Source organism: Zalophus californianus, chromosome 2, assembly GCF_009762305.2.
Source record: "Zalophus californianus isolate mZalCal1 chromosome 2, mZalCal1.pri.v2, whole genome shotgun sequence".
NCBI classification, from domain to species: domain Eukaryota; kingdom Metazoa; phylum Chordata; class Mammalia; order Carnivora; family Otariidae; genus Zalophus; species Zalophus californianus.
The window spans coordinates 93,195,061-93,216,166 of record NC_045596.1 but is presented as its reverse complement, the minus strand read 5'-3'; the positions used below and the strand labels follow the sequence as shown (position 1 = coordinate 93,216,166).

Here is a 21,106-nt window from a genome sequence, read left to right as displayed (position 1 = left end):
AATTTGGGGAAATCAAATTCGAGGGTTTATAAAAGAGAAGAAATTAAGGAAAACCTGGAAACATCTAGCTTTGGCAGCTAATCAGTGACACTTCCAATCAAGAACAGGAATTTGGGGGTATAGAATACCCTAAAATTGGAGAGAATACAATAGTTAGGTTTGGGACTGATTAAATTTGAAGTGCTATCACTACATAGAAGTATGTTGGAAATGCAAGACTAAAAAGTCCAGGAGAGGGGCACCCTGGCTGGCTCAGTCAGAAGAATATGTGACTCTTGATCTCAGGGTGGTGAGTTCTAGCCCCACGTTGGGCAGAGATAATTTAAAAATAAAGTCTTAAAAAAAAAAAAAAAAGTCCAGGAGACTATGAACTAAAGAACTAGGCCATAGAGTAACCTCTGGGAGATGGCCCAGGTTTTTTGTTGTGATATTGGATTTTGCTTCACTCCTTACCATTTCTCTGTCCATAAAACTCCTATGACTTAGGGAAGCCCTTTTGTATTGCCTCAGGAAGCAAACAGAATTGGCCTATCAACAGTTTGTATGAAATGCCAGGAAGTGCTAATAAAATAGAAATTGCAATATATATGTAGACAGCAGTTTATACACACAGATACATATCTATGTCTACATCTACATATATAGGTATAGATATACCAGTGAGACTAAAATAGAATTCTGTACAGGAGCTTTCTAATGAGCTCAGGATACTGGTATCGTGCAGCTGACATTTCCCCATAAGACTGGGATACAATTGAGGTATTGCTTTATCCTCAATGGATGTGACCTGCTGTAACTTTCTAAATTTACCCCCATGCTATGAACTGCAATTGTCAAGAATGGTTTGAGCTATTCAATTCTAACTCTATGCAAGGTATAGAGCTTATGTAATTTTACACTGAAACATAAAACATAGGATGGAAAACTGGCTTTAAAAAGGAATGTGTTTGATTAATTACAGTACATAACACATGGCAGTGGAAATAAGATTAACAAATCAAGTATTTGTAGCTTGCACCACTCTTTTATTTTTTTTCCAAACATTTCAGCTTATACTACAAAATCCCTCTGTTGGAAATCAGTCAATAAAAACTCCTCCAGTTATTACTGAGTTTCAAAGAATATCTGCATTTCTTCTGAAGCAGCTTTCAAAACAAATTCTTGATTTGTTGCTATAAGAGCACTGGCATCAATTCTAAATAGAATTTTGAAAAGGAAACTCCTAATTTAAACATAACTAAAAACAAAAGCTGTGTTAATTCATCTGATAGAACTAAGCTTTGGTTCAGATGCTCAAGACCCTTTTAAAAGACAAATCAGGCCTAAGCCAGGTTTAATGAGAGACAAAGAATTCTCTACTAGTTGTTTTTTATTATTTGACTTTACAGGAATTTATATTAAGTGGACCCTGTGGGTCTATTTCCTAGAGGCTTGGGATAGTTTCTTTAGAACACCTTCTCAACCTGCCCTCTTCCCTTAACTTTTACTCTGGGGTCCCAAAACACCCTTAGCATTCAATCATTCACCAGGGCCCCCAGCTTACCTGTTTACCTATTTCCCTAACTAGCCCAGCCCTCCAGGGTAGAGGGAGCCCATGACTTACACAGCACAGTGCCCAACAAAGAGTAGCTCAATAAATATTTGTGAAAATGAGACAAAATAAAAGAAGAAGTTCAACAAAGTTAACTTGACCAAAGAGGGGCAGGAAGCAGCATTGGTCAATATCAACAAAACTAGTGAAAATTTTGCTGCATCAAGTAAATACTTTTTTTTGCAGATTTACTAAATTTTAAAACTTGGTTTCAAATATTGATTAGCAAAATGTATACTTGTTACATCAATTTATCCGAAACTCATTCCCTAAGATTAAATTTCTTTGAGGTTTCCTTTATAATTCTATCAGATAGCCACAATAAAACCAAATAATGCCTAACTCTTCCTAAGGGTAAATGAACGGAAGAGTAATGAGTAAGGATGGCCTCCATCTGTATCATTATTGTCTTTCAGTTGAAGTCATGACAATAGACGTGATTGCAAGGCTCTCTGACTTCTGACAACAATGACATTAGCAAAGAAATTAAATAGAAAAGGAACAACTATCCTAATGTTACTAACTACACAGAACCATTAGTATTCTGTCTTTTTAGAAAGGAGAAACTATGATTTTATTCTTCTTTGGGGAACAAAAAAGACGTTATATAAAGCAATACATAAGCTTTTATCATTGTCTAAATTACCCAAAGAAGAGAACTGTTGACTACTCAGTATTTCTGAATGCATAACAACATTACAGTAATATCTTTCAAAAACCTCAGTAGTTACTGTAGACTAATTCACTTTCTAAATAAAAAAAGAGATCATTGGTTTGTTGGAAGTATTCTGACCAAGCTACAGAGAAGCTGTTTTCTCTTAGAATTATTATGCATATAAAATATACCTCATTTTGGTCATAGGAAATCTACATATTTAATTCCACCTCTACATTCTACCTGTGGTATAACATATAATATTAAACTGTCATGTGTGTGTCAGGCGTGAGTGTGTGTGGTATGTGTGTATGGAGAGAGAATCGTATATCCCATCTTCAGAACAAAACTGTAATTTTACTTGAAGGCAGGAACCATGTCTTATAACTCTTAGAATTTCCAAAGGCTAGTTCAATGCCTGAAATATATTAGTCAATAAAGATAATTATGTTGATAATGAAACCTTGGGAAGAGCGTTATTGTGTATACAAAGCTTATACAAAGCTGACAACAGGTAAGATAAATATAAGTTATTCTAGCTTTTGCTCAAAAATTAAACTTAGAAAATTTCTAAAGGAGAACGAGGTTACTTTTGGACATATAAAAAGATAGCATTAGAACTTTTTTTGCAAAGCAGTAGTTAACCTTAGCCAAAAAGATCCTGTTCATTCAACAAAATTAACTTAGTTGAAATGGCAAAACTCTTCATAAATATCAACACCACAGATACCTCATTATTGGGCCTTGACCAAGAACCAAGTGGCAGGATACTTTTGTCTCCCTAATTAAAGGACAACACTTGTGAAAATAAGAGATATTAAGAATTTCATTCAAAAGATGTTTACATTGGGCCATTTGTGATTAGCAACATTTGAAACAGGAACCCAGCACATAATGTGAAGCATGATGAGAACTTGGGTATATATTCAAATCCTGTGGCATCACTACAGGATACAATCCTCTATAGCTGGAGAAGCTCTGGTTCTATTTGGTTTATTTTTCCTACGTATAAGAATTGTGGGGCATTTTAGTAATTGAGTTTCCTCTACTGATACCATCTTCTCACAAGTGTAACTATTAATTTAGCACTTACAATGTAAAGTAATTATTACAAAGATCTGGCCTTTCTATCTGGTTATGATTTCAAGTAAGAGAATTGATTATACATGTTTTGACTTTTTTTTTCACTGTTTTTTGTTTTAAGATAATTGTCAAAAAGCATTGTGAGCAAGCAAGTCAATTCTTCATCATTTTTACACGATTCACGCGTATTTATGTAAGTTTAGTGATTCCTTTATTGAAATTTATGAATATTTTCCTACAGACCAGGGACTGACAAACACCGTGCTAAGATTCTACATGCTATCTGGACTTGCTTCTTCTAAATTGTGCACTTGTGAGAGACACTACAACATGCAGTTTGCTTTTGTGTGCATACACTCTGCTACTCAACCAGACTGCAAACCCCTTAAAGGAATGAGCACTATTTTGTACTTTTTATATTTCTTTCTCATGCTTTCCACAATCATATTAGTGGTTAATTGTACTGTATGCCAAGCACATTTATATTCTCATTTAATCCTCATAAACCACCCAAATAAGGAAACTGAGGCTTTGTTAAGGTTAAGTCAGTTGCCCATGGACTTTTGGTAATAAATGCCAGAGCTGAGACTCGTCCCCAGTCTCACGCCGAAGGCCATAATCATAACCACCAAGCATTACCGTCTCCCTAGCCGCCACCTTCGCAACTACGGTTTTCTCTGCTGACTGACTTAAAGGATTATCTGTTGCTTTCTGTTTTGGAGAAAAGTTACTGCAGCCACATTCCTAGCCCAATGATCATGTTCTGATCTCTCTAGCTGCTCAGTTCTCTGTCTTGTGCTAGGGGCAGGGCCAAAAGTTTGAACCATAAGGTGCTGACACCTTTAGAATACCAAGATTTCTTTTCTTTCACATTGCTAACCCAAGAGTTGGTATTTTTTAAGGACATGGGTATACTATTTCAAAATATTACTGTGTATTCTATTTGATGAGTGATCTAGAGCAATGTCTCTATCACAGTGATCACCATTACCATCCAAAGGAAAAGTTTTTTCAAGCTCCATAGCATGGTAAGCTTCAAAGACGACATTTGTTCCTCCATTTTTAAAGCAGCATGCAGACTTTTCCTAGCTCATACTGACATATTTCCCTGAGTGGGATTTAAACCTGGACTGCTTCCAAGAGGGATGAAATCTCTCTCAGCTGTTCTTAATTAATCACCACACCTGCTGTTTAAATGTTGATTACACCTATAAGAAAGTTAATAGTAAATCTTATTTTCCCAGTAAAAATTAAGTAGCAAAAATGTACCTATACAAAGTTGGTTCCTACAAATTAACTGAAAAACTAACAGTAGGATATTAAATAAAATAATAATTTGTTAAAAAAACCTAAAAAATAAATATATGTCCCATAAAAGTATTTGTCTAAAATCATATAACTTTCTATGTTCTTTATTTCCTTTTTTGTTCTTATAATCTCCCTTCCCTTAAACAAAGTAAGGGGATCAATATAAAATACATATTCTCATAGTTAGAACATTTGAAAAATATATTTAAAAAAATCAGCCAGCAGCCATATTCCCATTATTCAAACATAACAGTGCATATTTTGATGTATTTTCTTCTAGAATGTTTCTAGTTTCTAGATAAACATATACACTATAGATGAGTGTATAGTTAATGTTTTTATGAAGTCGAGATAGTTATACCCTATCTTCTACTTTTAGAACGTTACCAAGTAAGTATTGCCTACATCGTTCAAGTTTGGAAAGATATTCTAAATCTCATACAATAGTTTATAGATAGATTATAATTGTTTTTAGCTCCTCTTAATCATTTGTACAACTAGTACCTTTGATTTTCATTATTGTCAAGAAGGCTATGGTAAAAAGTTTTTATGTAAGTCTTTGTGCCTGTTTAAATTCCTAAAGGTAGAATAATCATTCCAAAGACGTAGATTCTAGGTACATATTGTCATATTGTACAATTGTCCTTGAGAGAGACTGAATCAAAAGATACAGTCATACCTGTTTGTGGAAGGGCTTATCTCAACACAACATGCTCAAAGCTGCTTTGCTCAATTGATGTGTGTATCATTACGGTTTTGATTTATCTTTTCTATTTTCGAAGAATTTGAAAACTTAATTATACACTTAATGCCTATTACATTCTTTGACTTGTCTGTTCACATTCTGGGTCCTTTTAGAGTTCTAAATGTCTTTTTTACTTTTAAAAACTTTATATTGACAAGTTAACATCTTGTCCTATTTGTTGCAAGTTCTTCTGAGTTTGTTATTTCTTTAATGTATCTTTTGACTTTCAGAAGTTTTAAATTTTATAAATTAAAAAGTATAAGCCTCACTTTTAGATTTTTATTCCATTGCTTTATCCTTTCCAACCCTGAAATCAATGAAATACTTCTCTTCGTTTTTTTCTAGCTTTAAAAAATTACTTTTTTTTCCATTTAACTTTTAATTACCTGAAATTTATTTTGATATTAAGCATAAATTACAATCTTACTTGAAATTTTCCAAGTGGGCAATTTTTCCCAATTGTTGAAAATTTTTCAACCCACTTTTAACTTCCTCTAACGTCTCCTTTTTAACACTTTTCTCTCCTTGAAAAACCAGCATAACATAGTGAGCTTAGATCTGCTTTTAATCCTGGTTCCACCACTCACCATGAGATGTCTGACCCTGAGCAAATTAGTGAACTCAAGCCTCAGTTTTCCAGTCTATAAAATGCATAGTTATGTGGATTAAATAAGGTACTACATGTGAAATCCCTAAGGAGAGTGTATTGAGGTAGCAAACACTCAATTAAAGGTAATTTTAATACTGGGCTAACAAAGCCATCATTGGGAGTACATGACATTTATGTTCTGTCAATGGTATGCAGAGCACCATTACAGAACCCAGCAAATAATAGAAGCTAAATAAATGGTAGCTATTATTATTAATAATTAATATAGAATCCCCCCATAGTCCTACATTTCTTTTATTTATTTATTCATTTATTTATTTATTCTACTGTTATTTTCCACATCTAAGTCAACTTTTGATTCTGAGTAGAATAGATCTATTCCCAATGCTGGATCAAGAGGTTAGAGATGGGCAACAAAGAAACCCAGGATCAATAACTTGGCTGACAATGTCCATGGCTAGACTCTGACACATAGGTATAACCGTAGGGGTCACATTTTATCTATTTTTTTAAGATTTATTATTTTTTTAAGATTTTATTTATTTGACAGAGAGAGACACAGCGAGAGAGGGAACACAAGCAGGGGGAGTGGGAGAGGGAGAAGCAGGCTTCCTGCTGAGTAGGGAGCCTGATGCAGGGCTCGATCCCAGGACCCAAAGGCAGACGCTTAATGACTGAGTCACCCAGGTGCCCCAAGATTTATTTATTTGAAAGAGAGAGACCATGCGTGAGTGAGCATGTGTGGGGCTGTGGGGGGTGGTGGGGAGGACAGAGGGAGAGGGAGAGAGAAACTTTAGCGGATTCCACACTGAGTGCAGAGTCTGACATGGAGCTTGATCCCATGTTCCTAAGATCACGACCTGAGCCAAAACTAAGAGTTGGACGCTTAACCAACTGCACCACCCAGGTGCCCCTGTATGGGTCACATTTTAAACAGGAATGGAAGTTAACATGTCCATCTGGATCATTGCTTAATTCTTAAAAAAATTAATTGGTGAGTATGTGTAAATCAACACCAAAGAAAAGACTGACTTTCAGTCTGTATTTTATATATTATATAATAAGAGAAAGAAAGAGAAAAAGAAAGAAAAGAAAGAAAGAAAGAGAAAGAGCATGTAGACAATAAAATTCATTATTTACTTTCTTGGAAGAAACTGACTTAATAGTTAATTTTACAGATCTTTTAGAAATGCATATATAATTTTATGAATATTTGACACTTCACATTAGTTGATGTATTAAGAAATTTTAATGAGACCAGAAGACCTTTGTTAATCATCTGTCATACGCTACATGACTTTTTGGCATAAGTGTGGAATTCAACCAGGATATTGTACTAGATGTTGATTCCAGGAGAGAATCAGATCATTTGGAACAATTTTGCTGTTCAAGCTGGCTGCTCAACAATGGAATGAAATTTTGATTAAAAAAAAAATTGGACACATTTGCACAACAATGTCCTATAGATCTTCAGTGCCTAGATTTCTGACAGGAGTTTACAAGGTTAAACAATGAATAAAAGGACTCTATATAGGTGTACAGTAATTATTAGCTTTTAGAAGTGGAGCTTAAATGTACTCTAAGTGCTTTCATGTAAAATTTCATTGCAGTGCAATGCAAGCACTTTCCTCCTTTTAAAACCATACAGAAGAACTGCAGGAGTTCATACAATATTATGTGTTATAGATATATGGACAAGTTAGTGAAACATCTGCTAGTAGAGCTGACTCCATTCCCATGTGTCCTGTGTGGTCTTGGTTTCCGTAATTGCCACTAAATAGAATTTTGGCAATCAGTTGAATTAACCTGGATTAGAAGAATCTCAATAAAGCGTGAAAGGTTTTTATACTCTTGTGCCCTTTTGCGCTCATGATAACATATTCAGCCCTGTCTCTTCAGTAAAATCAACCTCTTAGAACATAAAGCAGTAGTTATCATACTTCAGTGCACTCAAGGGTTACTTAGAGATCATGCTTAATCTTGTTAAATAGATATTCTTGGCTTCCACCTCAGAGATTCTAATTCTGGAGGTCTGGAGTGGGGCTTAGCAATCTACATCACTTTAAAACACCCCAGATGATTCTTCTGATGTGAGTGGTTCACAGAACACACTTTGGGAGGTGCTGACATAAAGGATTAACTAGACCTTTCATTCTATGTATTTATTACACAACCCAAATACGCCTTATCCCTTATGTCATCATCAATCATTTAGTCGGTCAAAATGTTTGATGTAGGAATGCATAAGAAGCTGAAAATGATAAGCCATTTAAAAAATTATTATGTATTATAGATATATGGACAAGTTTGTAAAACATACACCTTATTGGTAGAAATTTTTGAATGCCTTTTATTCCTGAAAATTGCCCTTTTCCTTTTGTAAATCTGGGAGAAAAACACTATATGTGAGATCCAATCAAGAAATGGGCAGAAGACATGAACAGACATTTTTCCAAAGAAGACATCCAAATGGCCAACAGACACATGAAAAAGTGCTCAACATCGCTTGGCATCAGGGAAATCCAAATCAAAACTTCACTGAGATATCACCTCAGACCAGTCAGAATGGCTAAAATTAACAAGTGAGGAAACGACAGATGGTGGCAGGGATGCGGAGAAAGGGGAACCCTCCTACACTGTTGGTGGGAATGCAAGCTGGTGCGGCCACTCTGGAAAACAGTATGGAGGTTCCTCAAACAGTTGAAAATAGAGCTACCATATGATCCAGCAATTGCACTACTGGGTATTTACCCCAAAGATACAAATGTAGGGATCCAAAGGGGTATGCACACCCGATGTTTATAGCAGCAATGTCCACAATAGCCAAACTGTGGAAAGGGCCAAGATGTCCATTGACAGATGAATGGATAAAGAAGATGTAGTATACACACACACACACACACACACACACACACACACACACACACACAATGGAATATTATGCAGCCATCAAAAGGAATGAAATCTTGCCATTTGCAACAACTTGGATGGAACTGAAGAGTGTTAACGCTGAGCGAAATAAGTCAATCAGAGAAAGACCTGTATCATATGACCTCACTGATATGAGGAATTCTTAATCTCAGGAAACAAACTGAGGGTTGCTGGAGTGGGGGTGGTGTGGGAGGGATGGGGTGGCTGGGTGATAGACACTGGGGAGGGCATGTGCTATGGCGAGTGCTGTGAATTGTGCAAGACTGTTGAATCACAGAACTGTACCTCTGAAACAAATAATACATTGTATGTTAAAAAAAAAAGAAGAAAAAGATAGCAGGAGGGGAAGAATGAAGGGGGGGAAATCAGAGGGGGAGATGAACCATGAGAGACGATGGACTCTGAGAAACAAACTGAGGGTTCTAGAGGGGAGGGGGGTGGGGGGATGGGTTAGCCTGGTGATGGGTATTAAAGAGGGCACATTCTGCATGGAGCACTGGGTGTTATACACAAACAATGAATCATGGAACACTACATCAAAAACTAATGATGTAATGTACGGTGATTAACATAACATAATAAAAAAGAAGAAGAAAAAAAACTATATGTGACAACTAGTGATTTCCAAAATGTTAAGAATCACAAATTTTCTTGTGTACTTCTGTTTTTTTTTAAGATTTTACATATTAATTTGAGAGAGAGAGAGAGAGAGCGCACACATACACACACAAGTCAGGGAGGGGCAGAGGGAGAAAGAAAAGCAGAATCCCTGCTGAGCAGGGAGCCAGGCTGTGGGGCTCGATCCCAGGAGCCTGGGATCATGACCTGAGCAGAAGGCAGATGCTTAACCATGTGCACTTCTGTTTTACTAGAGGTCTTAGTAGATGCTTTCTAATTTCCTTCAGAAGGTCAACAACCTAGAAAGATACAATACTAAAGTAGTAAATCTAAAGAGACTTCAACTTTAGTTTTAATACATTATTTCTGCCTGGACAGATCCAATTTTCTCGTACTTATCCTTGATAAAGTGAGAATTCTTATTTAGACAAATTAGCAATCTTAGAAATTTAATTTGTAGTACATGATATGTTTATTTAATAGAGTTGTTAACCAGAATATAGAAATTGTTAGAGTATCAGGTATGACATAAGATTATACTTCAAACCTCCCTTTTGTAACTCGTTGATAACTAAGGTAGATAAAGAGTACCAAAAAATCTCAAAACCTAAAATAATATGTCAACAATGTTTATAATTCATCGAAACATTGTTTCAATTCACAATCTCTACTGTTTAAATACCTGACTTTTGCATAGCTTTTAGGTACAATTCATTAGCTCAAAGACACCACTGAAATGATAACACTTCAGATGATCATTTTAGTATTTTTACTTCTTATAAGCAAATATAAAAAATGGCACAAAGTATTTTACTTAGTCACATAAGTCCACACAGATATATGATACAAATGTAAGGTTTTGAAAAGTCAAACACTAAAACTTCTGACAGTCAAATGTGATCGAATATGTCCCAAATTTCAAGGAGAACTTTCAAATGAAAATGAAGGAATCGATAAATCAGTAGATATTTCTTGTGGCATAATAAATTTTAAGTTTCACCCCCATAGGGGGCATTCAATCTAAAACAGCAATTGAAAGTGGTTAAGAAGTACGGCAGATGTCTGTGTGGGAAGGAAGCAAAACATGGTTGAAAAGACAGCTCTCTCCTCAGAGTATTCTCAGCTCCATCATACATGTGACCTTGAAAAAGCCACTATATGTACAGTGGAACCAGTCTTATTAAATATAGCAGAAGAAAGACTATTAAAAATGATTACATGGTTCAATCAAGGAATTATGTTTGGGTTGGATGAACCTCATTATAAGAAAAATGTAATAGAAATATTATATTAGATATTGATTGTTTGTAATGATTCCTCTTATCACAATGTAATCTCTTAGTGAATTTCAAACTACTATATTTTATGTACAACTTGATATAAAGAATGCATAATAATTCAGGAAAATATATACTTTTTTATATAGTAAATATGTTTCATACAATTAATATTTCACAGCAGTAATACGTATGCATTTGCTGTAAAGGTACATTCCTTTTTTGAACAGAAGATTATAATTAAAACTTCTTAGTCACCACGTTCTTTAAATGTTTTTAGAAAAGTCTTTTGTGCCTCAACAGCCTCTGCTTTCATCTGGAGGCTTGTCACCTGCAGCTAGAAAATGTCCACAACTAGATTTGCTAACTTGGGTGATTTCCTAGTCATTAATTTATTCATATTTTCCACAAATATTTATTAAGTATCTATTAGGTGCCAGGTACTCTCTTAGGCACTGCAAAGAGAGTGGAGCTTCTAATATGCAAACCACGATCTAATCTTGTGTTCTAAAGCAGATTTCTATCAGTGATCTTTCCCTAAAATAGAATCCAAATTCTAAAGCTTGGCTTATGGAGCTCTTGATAATTTGATCCCATGCTTACTATCCAAATTTCATGAGTTCCACACATGTCCTATAGAAACTAGGTGTGTCAAAGCTGTGGGAGTTTACAAACTGCTTCCCTACCATTCCAGTGTGACTACTGACTGCAACGCTCAGTTTGGGATCTGCCCATAATGCTTCCAGACTGGACTTAACTGAGCTGTCATCCTTAGGCATTCCAGAACACCTTGTGCTTGCTCACCACACCACAGCAATATTGTCCATCTGAGATTACATTCCTTAAACAAAGTTGTGTGTCTTATTTACCATCTTGGTGGACCCAGTGCCCGGGATTTAGTGGATGCTCAATACATGCTTACTGAGTATATTTTCTTTTCTTTTTTTAAAGATTTTATTTGTTTATTTACTTGACAGAGCAAGAGAGCACAAGCGGGGGGAACAGCAGAGGGAGAGGGAGAAGCAGACGCCCCACTGAGCTCAATGTGGGGCTCGAGCCTAGGACCCTGGGATCATGACCTGAGCCAAAGGCAGATGCTTAACCGACTGAGCCACCCAGGAGCCCCTGAGTATACTTTCTTCTCAACAGGAACCAAGATTGTGCTCTGCTTCCAGGATCTACTACAGACTCCAACTTCTCCATTAGCAGAAGGGATATTCCAAATATTTAATAACTGGTACAGCTTAGGCACTAACCAATCACAGTGGATGCTGGCTCTAGCCCTAGAGGAAGGTGGTCCTGGAGGCCCTTGCTGGCCCAGGAACTATTCCTTTGTTTGCTCATTCGGGGATGGAGTGGACTGAGGAATCCTGGAAATAAGTTCCAGGTAGTCTCAGTAGAAGGCACAGCTTGGTGGGCTCATAGAAGCAATGGTTTAATCAGCCTTTATGAAAGCATTTCAAAGTATAAACAATTGGTACAGCTGTTCTGCTCCATAGTGGCTGAATATCAGCACTGTCCACGAAGCATTCCCCAAACACTGGCCTGCACTGGTTCTCCCCTTCTTTGGCATCTTATAGGCACTCGTTTCACCACTTGCATTATCATGTAATTGCCTATTGGCCTTTAGAGTTAATTGATTACATGTGAATGAGTTCTATTTCTAAAACTAGAGTGGGAAGTTCCTAGAGGATAGAGCCATGTCTTACCTTTTTTCAACATTAATCTGTAAATAAATCATCCAAAAGTTACATAACCATGTTCTATATCATTTCATATTTTTTTTGAAAATCTTTGTCAGAATAGATTTCGTGATACTCTTGGCTCTTTTTAGAGTTAATATCAAAACTATATGAAGAAATCTTCCTTATAGCAATTATTTTTAAAAAAGCTACTAAAAATAATAGCCAAAGAAAATGAAAACACTAATTCAAAAAGTTGTAAGTACTCGTATGTTTATCACAGCATTATTTATAAAAGCCAAGATACGAAAACAACCCAACTGTCCACTGGTAGATGAATGGATAAAGAAGATGGTTTTATATATATATTTATATTTATATATTTATTTATTTATATATAAAATGGGATATTTATAGATCTATAATGGAATATTATACAGCCATAAAAAAGGATGAGATCTTGCCATCCATGACAACATGGATGGACCTAGAAGGTATTATGCTAAGTGAAGTAAGTCAGACTGAGGAAGACAAATGCCATATGATGTCACTCACATGTGGAATCTAAAAAAACAGAACAAAAGACTAAATGAAAAACAGAATCAGAGCTGTAAACCCAGAGAACAAACTGATGGTTGCCAGATGGGAGGGGGGTGGGGAGATGAGCAAAATGGGTGAAGGAGAGTAGAAGATACAGGCTTCCAGCTGTGAAATGAATAAGTAACAGGAATAAAAGGTACAACATAGGGAATATTGTCAATGATACTATAATAGCTTTGTATGGTGACAGATGGTATGCATCCTTGTGGAGAGCATAGCATAACACAGAGTTGAATCACTATGTTGTATACCTGAAGCTAACATAACATTCTGTGTAAATCATATTCAAATTTACAAAAATTTTTAAATTGAAAAACAAAACAACCTAACTGTGGTAACAAAAGACCTTCAAGGCCTTTCAGGTCTAATAGGCAACCACATTTCAGAAGAAAGCCCTAACATATGCTCAGGAGCCTAACATCTTCATTACGGAGGCAGATATTTTCTCAGTGGATTTGGAATAATGTCTCTGGAGGTGGAATTCTCTCATCCCTAAAGTTTGAGTGAAAGGAGGGATGCTCACAAGCATTGGGAATACTCACAACAAATGGACTGGAGTCCAGTCCAGCCCATACCTGCAGCTGGGGGTAGGAATCTGCCCAGAAGTTTTGCCTACCCTTTTATCTCCATGCAAATACCTCCCTGCTCCTAGAGTCTCCACTGCACTAGAAAAGTGAAAACCCAGAAATGGTAACTACAGTTTTGAAATGTATTTCCAAATTGCTTTTCAAATAATTAGAAAAATTTACAGCATACTCAGGAATGTCTATCAGTCTCAACACAATCTTCTAAAACTTAATATTATTATATTTTATATCTTTGTTAACAGAATGGTAGCTCACAAATGAGAAAAAAATAATAACAAAATTAACATTTAGTAACTGAAAAGTTAGCAACTTAATAATAATAGATAGATTTAGTAATTGTGTGAATATAGCCCGACCTATTTGTTGACCTATTGTCCCTGGCAGCTTTCACTCTATACCAGCCCAGAGAAGTCGCTGCCACAGAGACCAGGTGGCCCACGATGTCTACAATGTTCACTCTCTATAGTTCTTTAGAGAAAAAGTTAGTTGACCCACGCTCTGGAATTTAAACATTAATTTCTATATATGTTAGGAAAATAACATATTATTTGTCCAGTTATAGAATTTTTAAAAATTTGTGGCATATTAGCTGCTCATCTTTTTCACTATAATTTTAAAAAGTTATAAGGCCAAAATAATATTTAGTTTTCTATTTTTTGGTATAATTTCTGTGTTTGTTATGTAAAATACCTGGAAATTATGCTGGTCTGATTTTCTTTATATTTTTAATAAAAAAAACCATAAGCTTATAAGTGGAATTGCAAATATGGACATATATAACACTGTTCAGGAGAAATTATTTTTGGTTCCTTACTTCCAATTCCTCATAACTGATTTATCCTTCATTGCTATATTTATCTATACAAATAAATGTCAGAATATTCAAAATCCTAAGTAAGACTTATAGAAAAGAATGAAGTATTGATTTACATAAAACCCAGCAGTTTTAGTATGTCAAATTTATATTTTTTCCATAAGTTTCGTCCTGATTATGAAAAAAAAATTAGAAAATTTATTTATTTGAAATATTAGGCCTAATGACATAATAAATTATCTAAAACATTTCTAAGCTTATTTCTATGAAAAAGGTGCCGAGTGCCTCTGTTTCTGTCCTTCTTCACCAAAAAAGAATATTATAAAAATAAATGTTAGGGGTGCCTGGGTGGCTCAGTTGGTTAAGCGACTTCCTTCGGCTCAGGTCATGATCCTGGAGTCCCAGGATCGAATCCCGCATCGGGTTCCCTGCTCAGCAGGGAGTCTGCTTCTCCCTCTGACCTTCTTCCCTCTCATGCTCTCTCTCTACCATATTCTCTCTCTCTCAATAAGTAAAAATCTTAAAAAAATAAAAATAAATAAATGTTAATAAGTTCTAAAGCTCTTAACAACTGTTTACCATTAATTGTGACAAGCATAAATGATGGAAATTGACTAAGGAATACATTTATCTAGATGATCAGGGAATGAGTGACTTCAGTCTTATAGTACCCATTTAACAGCCAAGAAAGATGATGGAGTTCTTAAGTTTGGAAAACTTCAGCTAGACAGAACCATGTATTTAGCTTAAGTCATCCATGGTATTAAGAATTATTATTAATGTTATTATTACTGTGGCCCCACAAAGTAGAGAGATTCTGAGTAGAATATCACTTGGGAAGGAAGACAACAGGTGCATTTGTCTACCATGCCTCTACCATAACTTTCCAAGTCACAGCAATCATTACATGCTCCCATTTATAAAATCGTTGACAGAAGAGTTTCTTCAATAATCAGCAGATTATAAGTATGCTATTTAATTCTAAGAAATCAGATTGTGATTTATTTTTTAAATCAACTCACATTTTTCAGGACCAGTATCTGTATTAATAGAAATAGAAGGGTTCTAATGAGAAAATGATATTGCTGGTGATTATTCCTTTGAAAGCATGTTTAATTGTTTTCTGAATTCTGAAGTTTTGAGTGAATGTCTCATTCCAGCCCTTGGACCTCAGAAGCATGATGTCACTTGCTCTTGTTTACCTATATTTAATTTTTAAAGCACTTTTATTTTCATGCATTGCATTTTTCTTAATGATGTTTAAAAGGTGAAAAAACGGAATACACTTATGTAACTTAAAAATAGGGAAGGAATTATTAACTAACATTTGAAAGAATGGTTTAAATTCTACATTAATAAAAAAATATTCACAGAAACTACCTTTTAAACAAGACAGTTACTTCTTAGGGAATATATTTACACATTGCAGCTAAGCAAGCATGTCGAGTTACTAAAAAGTTACCAAAAAAGTTTACCTTTTTTTGCCACCTCAGTTCAGAAAATGCACTAGAAGCGGCCGCTTAGAAGTCTGGAGTGAGTCTCCTGGAGGATGTGGGTAATTTAACCCACAGCCAAGAAGGAGAAAGCTGAGCTGTGGGGTTGTTAAGGCAGGTGTTCTCCCCTCCCCCCGTGGGACTTGCCTGTCCCCCCACCTTTCTGTTTATTCTCCTGCCTGTGGTGACTTCCATTCCCAATCCCGGAAGCACTGTCCTTTCTCAGTACAGCGCTGGCAGACTTTCTTTTCACTTCTGCTAACTGCAAACCCTGCCTCTGCATGTTGTCATGACTGGTAAGTTCTTAGTTTCTGTTTCAGTTTCACTGGGGTCTGACAGACTTTCAATGCTAGGAAATTATGAGATTCATCCAGATCACAGTAACAGCCAAAGAGCACCTCAGGCTCCTCACCTACTTGTTCTTCTCACCCCTGGAAACATCGGGTGCCGCGTCCTGAGTATGAGTACAACCCCTCTGTTTCTTTTACTCAGAAATCCTACATATCTTAGTCTCATGGTTTCACGCTGAAATAAATAACTTGCAATAAGGTCAAATTCCTGGGTCTGACAGATCAAAGATAAACCTTATTCTCCAGGAAATTTGAAAATCAAAATATTTCAAGAAAGAGATTGTTGGCCCTCCCGGCCAAAAATCCCAATAGGCCTTTGTAACCATTTTAAGGAACATATCGTGCCTATGAATTATTACAATCAAAGTCAACTTAAACATTTGCTCATGTTTTAAGCGTCCGCACAAAATATTAGCATCATAATTAAAATGGTATTTAAAGGCCTTTTCACTGAAGTTAGTCAGATATTGGAAGTAAAATGCCTTTATAGGCTGCAACTGGGATTCCAAGTTAGCACATGCTTAAAAAATGCCCTGTGACCTCATGGAAAATGAACTATACGTGAATATATAAATAGGCCAAAGAATGTGACAGCCTGAATGTAAGTGAATCTCTGCAATATTGCTCTAAGTCACTCTATAATAAAATATATGTTCAGCTTTGCACAAAATTTCAAATTAAAAAGACAGCATCACTGCTTATTTCCAAATGTCAGTTCATAGCTAAAGCCAAACTCAGGAGGCACAAACATGTGACGCTGTGTGGCACGAAGAGGACACAACAGCACGCCAACCGAACCAGAGGCAGTTGGGTAGTTTGATCACCTTGGTTTTATTCTGTCGACTTCCTTCCAGGAAGTTTGGAGGTTGACCAATGAGGTCCACTGTTGATCCTTAGGCCACCATCCTCCCCTCCTTCTCGTTTGTGGCTTAGAACTTACCCACACCCCAAGTTCTCTGGTGTCCTCGCTGTTACAGCCATAGTAGTCTGGGGTTTTATCCAATTCCTGCATGTGTCCTTGTGCTCTTACGCTCTTATCCGCATGACAGGACGGGCACACAGCAGCATTACCCATCTCAGTTCTACAGTTCCTGCTGTCACTGGGCCTGTGCTTGCCCTCTGTGCTCTGTCCAGGGCTCCCAGGGGGACACTACTGTGGACAATTCATCCAGACGATCCTTGGCTCCTCTGCTCAATTCCCCTACACGCCCCTTACCAGTTCTCCCCATCTGCTGGCTGGCCTGCTGGTGTCAGAGAGAACTCAAAACCCCAGCAACTGCAGGCTGCATTCAGTGACCATTTCCAATTCAGGCTCTGCCAGTCTATTTTTACACCTACCAGGCCAGCTATGCATGTCAATGGAGTGAGGGGGGTGAGCTGAGACAGAGCAGGGGAGGGGGCGGTGTTGTTTTGTTTTTCACCATGTGAGCGGCCTGCTCTACACATGGACTTAAGTTCCTGCTGTGTAAAATGTCTCTACATTGAGAATTTTGGCATTACTCAGTAAATGCCTTTGAGTCCTTTAATTTTTTTCCCCTTCTGTCTTTCTAGTCACACGGAACACCAAATCTGTTAATGATCTCACTTTACCAGCATAATAGGTAGAAATTATTTTCGTAATTGTTTAAACCAAGGGGCATCTCCTCAGCTGACATACATTATCTTTTTCATGATCATTTACAGAAAACAACTGGCCATCCTTTCAGCATTTAAACTTTATCAGAAACACATCCATCAAAATGGCTCATTTTAAAGTGGTATAGATGTCTTGAATTTTACAAAGTAGCTACAGTTTTCCATTATTCATGATCATGCCACAGTAGAGCAAACATTTTGATTTACTTATAATTCTTTTTTAATTTTTAATATTTTGAAAACGTTTCCCCCAGCTTTATAAAAAATAATTGAGAATGGCTTTCAAAAACATACATACTATCTCTGAAAACATATTACAGATTTTTGAAAGGAGTTGTTTCCACTGAGATGAGCACAGCAAATGCACAGTAGGTTTTTATAAAGCCAATTATGATAAACATCAAGATTTTGTTATAGACTGTTATTGATTAAACTTTATTCACCCCATTAAGTTTCCTCTAAAACTTTATATATATATATATAGTGTTTTGCTGTTAGTCCTATCCTTCCTCATTTGATATTGGCTTTCTCTCTTCATATCTTCTAAATAGGTTTTAAACTACTCAACGGCAGGATAAAGATTTACATTTTGTATCACCTATCCAAGTTATATATTAAGTATTAAATATTAAAGAAATCTACTCAATTGAAAGCAATCATTTGGGGAAAACAGGATGTGGAAGATATTTAGAAATTAACCACATTACATTTGATAGAATAAAACTCACCTTTCTGATCTGCCATTTTCTTAAACTAAAAATGCCTGTCATTATAATTATTTAAATTAAAAACAGCATTCTTGAAATAGCCTACCACTCTATATCGCTATCCAAAACCCTTACCAAAAAAAAAAAAAAAAAAAACCCAACCAACCAACCAACCAAACAAAAACCACCACCCTTTAACAAACTCAAATCCAAGAATGGCATTTTTGGATTGTTGATTCTTATAGCCCCATGCTGGGATTATTTTTTTGTTTTTTGTTTTGTTTTTTACCAATTCTATTTGAATAGCTCTTTATCCCAGAATTTATGAACCTAGAGTATGTTATTTACTGTAAAGATCCTACCCTTACCTTCCAATTTCTAAGACGCACTAACAGTACTTGGTGAAATTATTTTTATCTTTCCGCTATAAGTGATGACATATCTTAAAACAGTTCTTTTTTAATTTATTGACTGAGCCAATAACATTATGATAAAAACGGGGGGCATAACTTCTCCATTCATGTGAAAGACAAGCATAATCTAAACATTTTAAATGTTAAAGTTTTAATGGGGATTAAGGAGGGTACTTGTTGTGATGAGCCTGGGTGTCGTATGGAAGTGTTGAATCGCTATACTGTACACCCGAAACTAATATTACCCTGTTAACTAACTGGAATTTAAATAAAAACTTAAAAAAAAAACCTAGGGAAAAGTGTTAAAGGTTTAGGTGAAAGTATTTATAAAGATGAAATTTTAATATCAGTAACAAAATCAGACTGGTAGCTGAGATGTACCAAGTAAAACCTTTTGTGTTGCTCAAATTATTTTTATATAGACCAAACTAATGATTTATCATAATGTGGTAATTCCTCACCAAATGTTACACCTACTTGAACAATCTACTGTAGAAATTAATTAAGCACTGGTGTATAATAATGTGTTTACAAACTCTTCCAAAAAGATGTTTTAAAATGTCCTATCTTCTTCTCTAAGGTTCTTAGAGCCTTACAGTGCCTTACAGTCTTATAACATGCTTCTTCTTGAATATATATAACTATTTTATTCAGAATATAAACCAAGATTTTACTAGCTGTTAAAAGAGGTACACTTCTTTTCTCTTTTGGAATTAGTTGACTATTTTTAAAACATAAATATTTAATATTCAACAATCTTTTAACATAGAATCATGCAATTTAAAACCTGGAAGCAAATCCTAAAATTTTTCTGTGGCCTCATTCCTTCATTCTAGAGTTGAGATCCGAATCCCTGTACTTAACACGTGTAAAAGAAATATTTAACCACTCTAGCTTAGGGAAAGATGTCCCTAGGTCCTCAATAAATAATTCTGCCGTGCTTTAACAGCATGAATTGTTTCCTGGAATCTTTCTGGCTTGTTAATACATTACCCATTCTACCACTATGCCTTCGATTTTCTTCTCCTTCAGCCAAGCAGCCAAGAATCCCTTTCTCCACCCGTCCCTGTTCATTGTCTCTTTCAAAGCTCATCTTAAAATTCACTTTCCCCTAAAAGTCTTAATTACACCTATGTTAGTCCCTTAACTTGTTCTATCTTTTCGAATAAAGTTGGGACCACTATCAGCTATTTGCTCTTTTTACAGAATATGGCTTGTCTCTCACTGACCTTCTCATAGATGTAAAATACACACAGTAGTTTAAATGTTTGCTAAGTAAATGAATAAAAGGCAGCCACAGATAGGAGCACGAGTGATAATATCAATATTTAACTGTACTACACTGACCTTTTTGCACATTAACAGTAACAGATTTAATAATTTTAAACATTTTTATGCATGACAAATCTTTTATTTCATTTTCATTTCCACATTTACAATAAACACTCTGATTAGTCTTTGAAAAAATATTAACATTGTCTGGAGTTTTATTTTCCTAGAAAAGAATTTGTAGTGCTTTGTTTCAAAAGAAAAAAAAATGTTTATAAAGTACACTGGAACATAAACCAAAAGAGAAACATGTTGACAACCCCTACATGATACTCTTTCTAAATGACTAGCAATTAGGTTCCTACCCTTCTCTCTTTCCTTTATCCCAGGGAAATCTTCCCATTCTTTCCCTAATAGAAAAATGTACTACTTACTGAATATAATAACACCCATGCTCTTTATCATTAGGGCTGCCCAAAATATGCCTCACAGTGGTATCAAAATCTCACTACTAAGTTTAGTGCCTAAACAAGTATGGGCAAAGGAAAGGCAAATATACACTGCTGGTGCTCCTGTGATTGCTAAAATTTCCTATTTGCTGGCCAAACAGATTTAAATTATCAATCTGGAAGATATCATAGCTGTGAAAATAGAACTTTTCAATGAACAGCTTCATACGTGATCACTCCAGACTGCCAATGCTGCTTTCTGCATAATCAAAAAAAGGATGAGAGGAGT

General features: G+C 35.7%; 1 protein-coding gene across 39 annotated transcripts in view; it reads right to left on the bottom strand.

Moving 5' to 3' along the window:
* ANK2 (ankyrin 2) overlaps positions 1–21,106 on the bottom strand; it is a 317,165-nt gene that overhangs the window by 201,487 nt on the left and 94,572 nt on the right. For 8 of the 39 annotated variants that reach the window (XM_027597306.2, XM_027597304.2, XM_027597317.2 and 5 more), the window contains exon 1: positions 17,285–17,620. The exons of 17 other annotated variants lie outside the window; for them this stretch is intronic. In XM_027597306.2, coding sequence (XP_027453107.1) covers positions 17,285–17,419 — 135 coding nt within the window. In that variant the 5' untranslated portion in view covers positions 17,420–17,620. Of the gene's footprint in view, positions 1–17,284; positions 17,627–21,106 lie in introns of those variants that run through there. 14 more of the 39 variants (XM_027597316.2, XM_027597320.2, XM_027597325.2 and 11 more) reach the window with 4 other exon arrangements.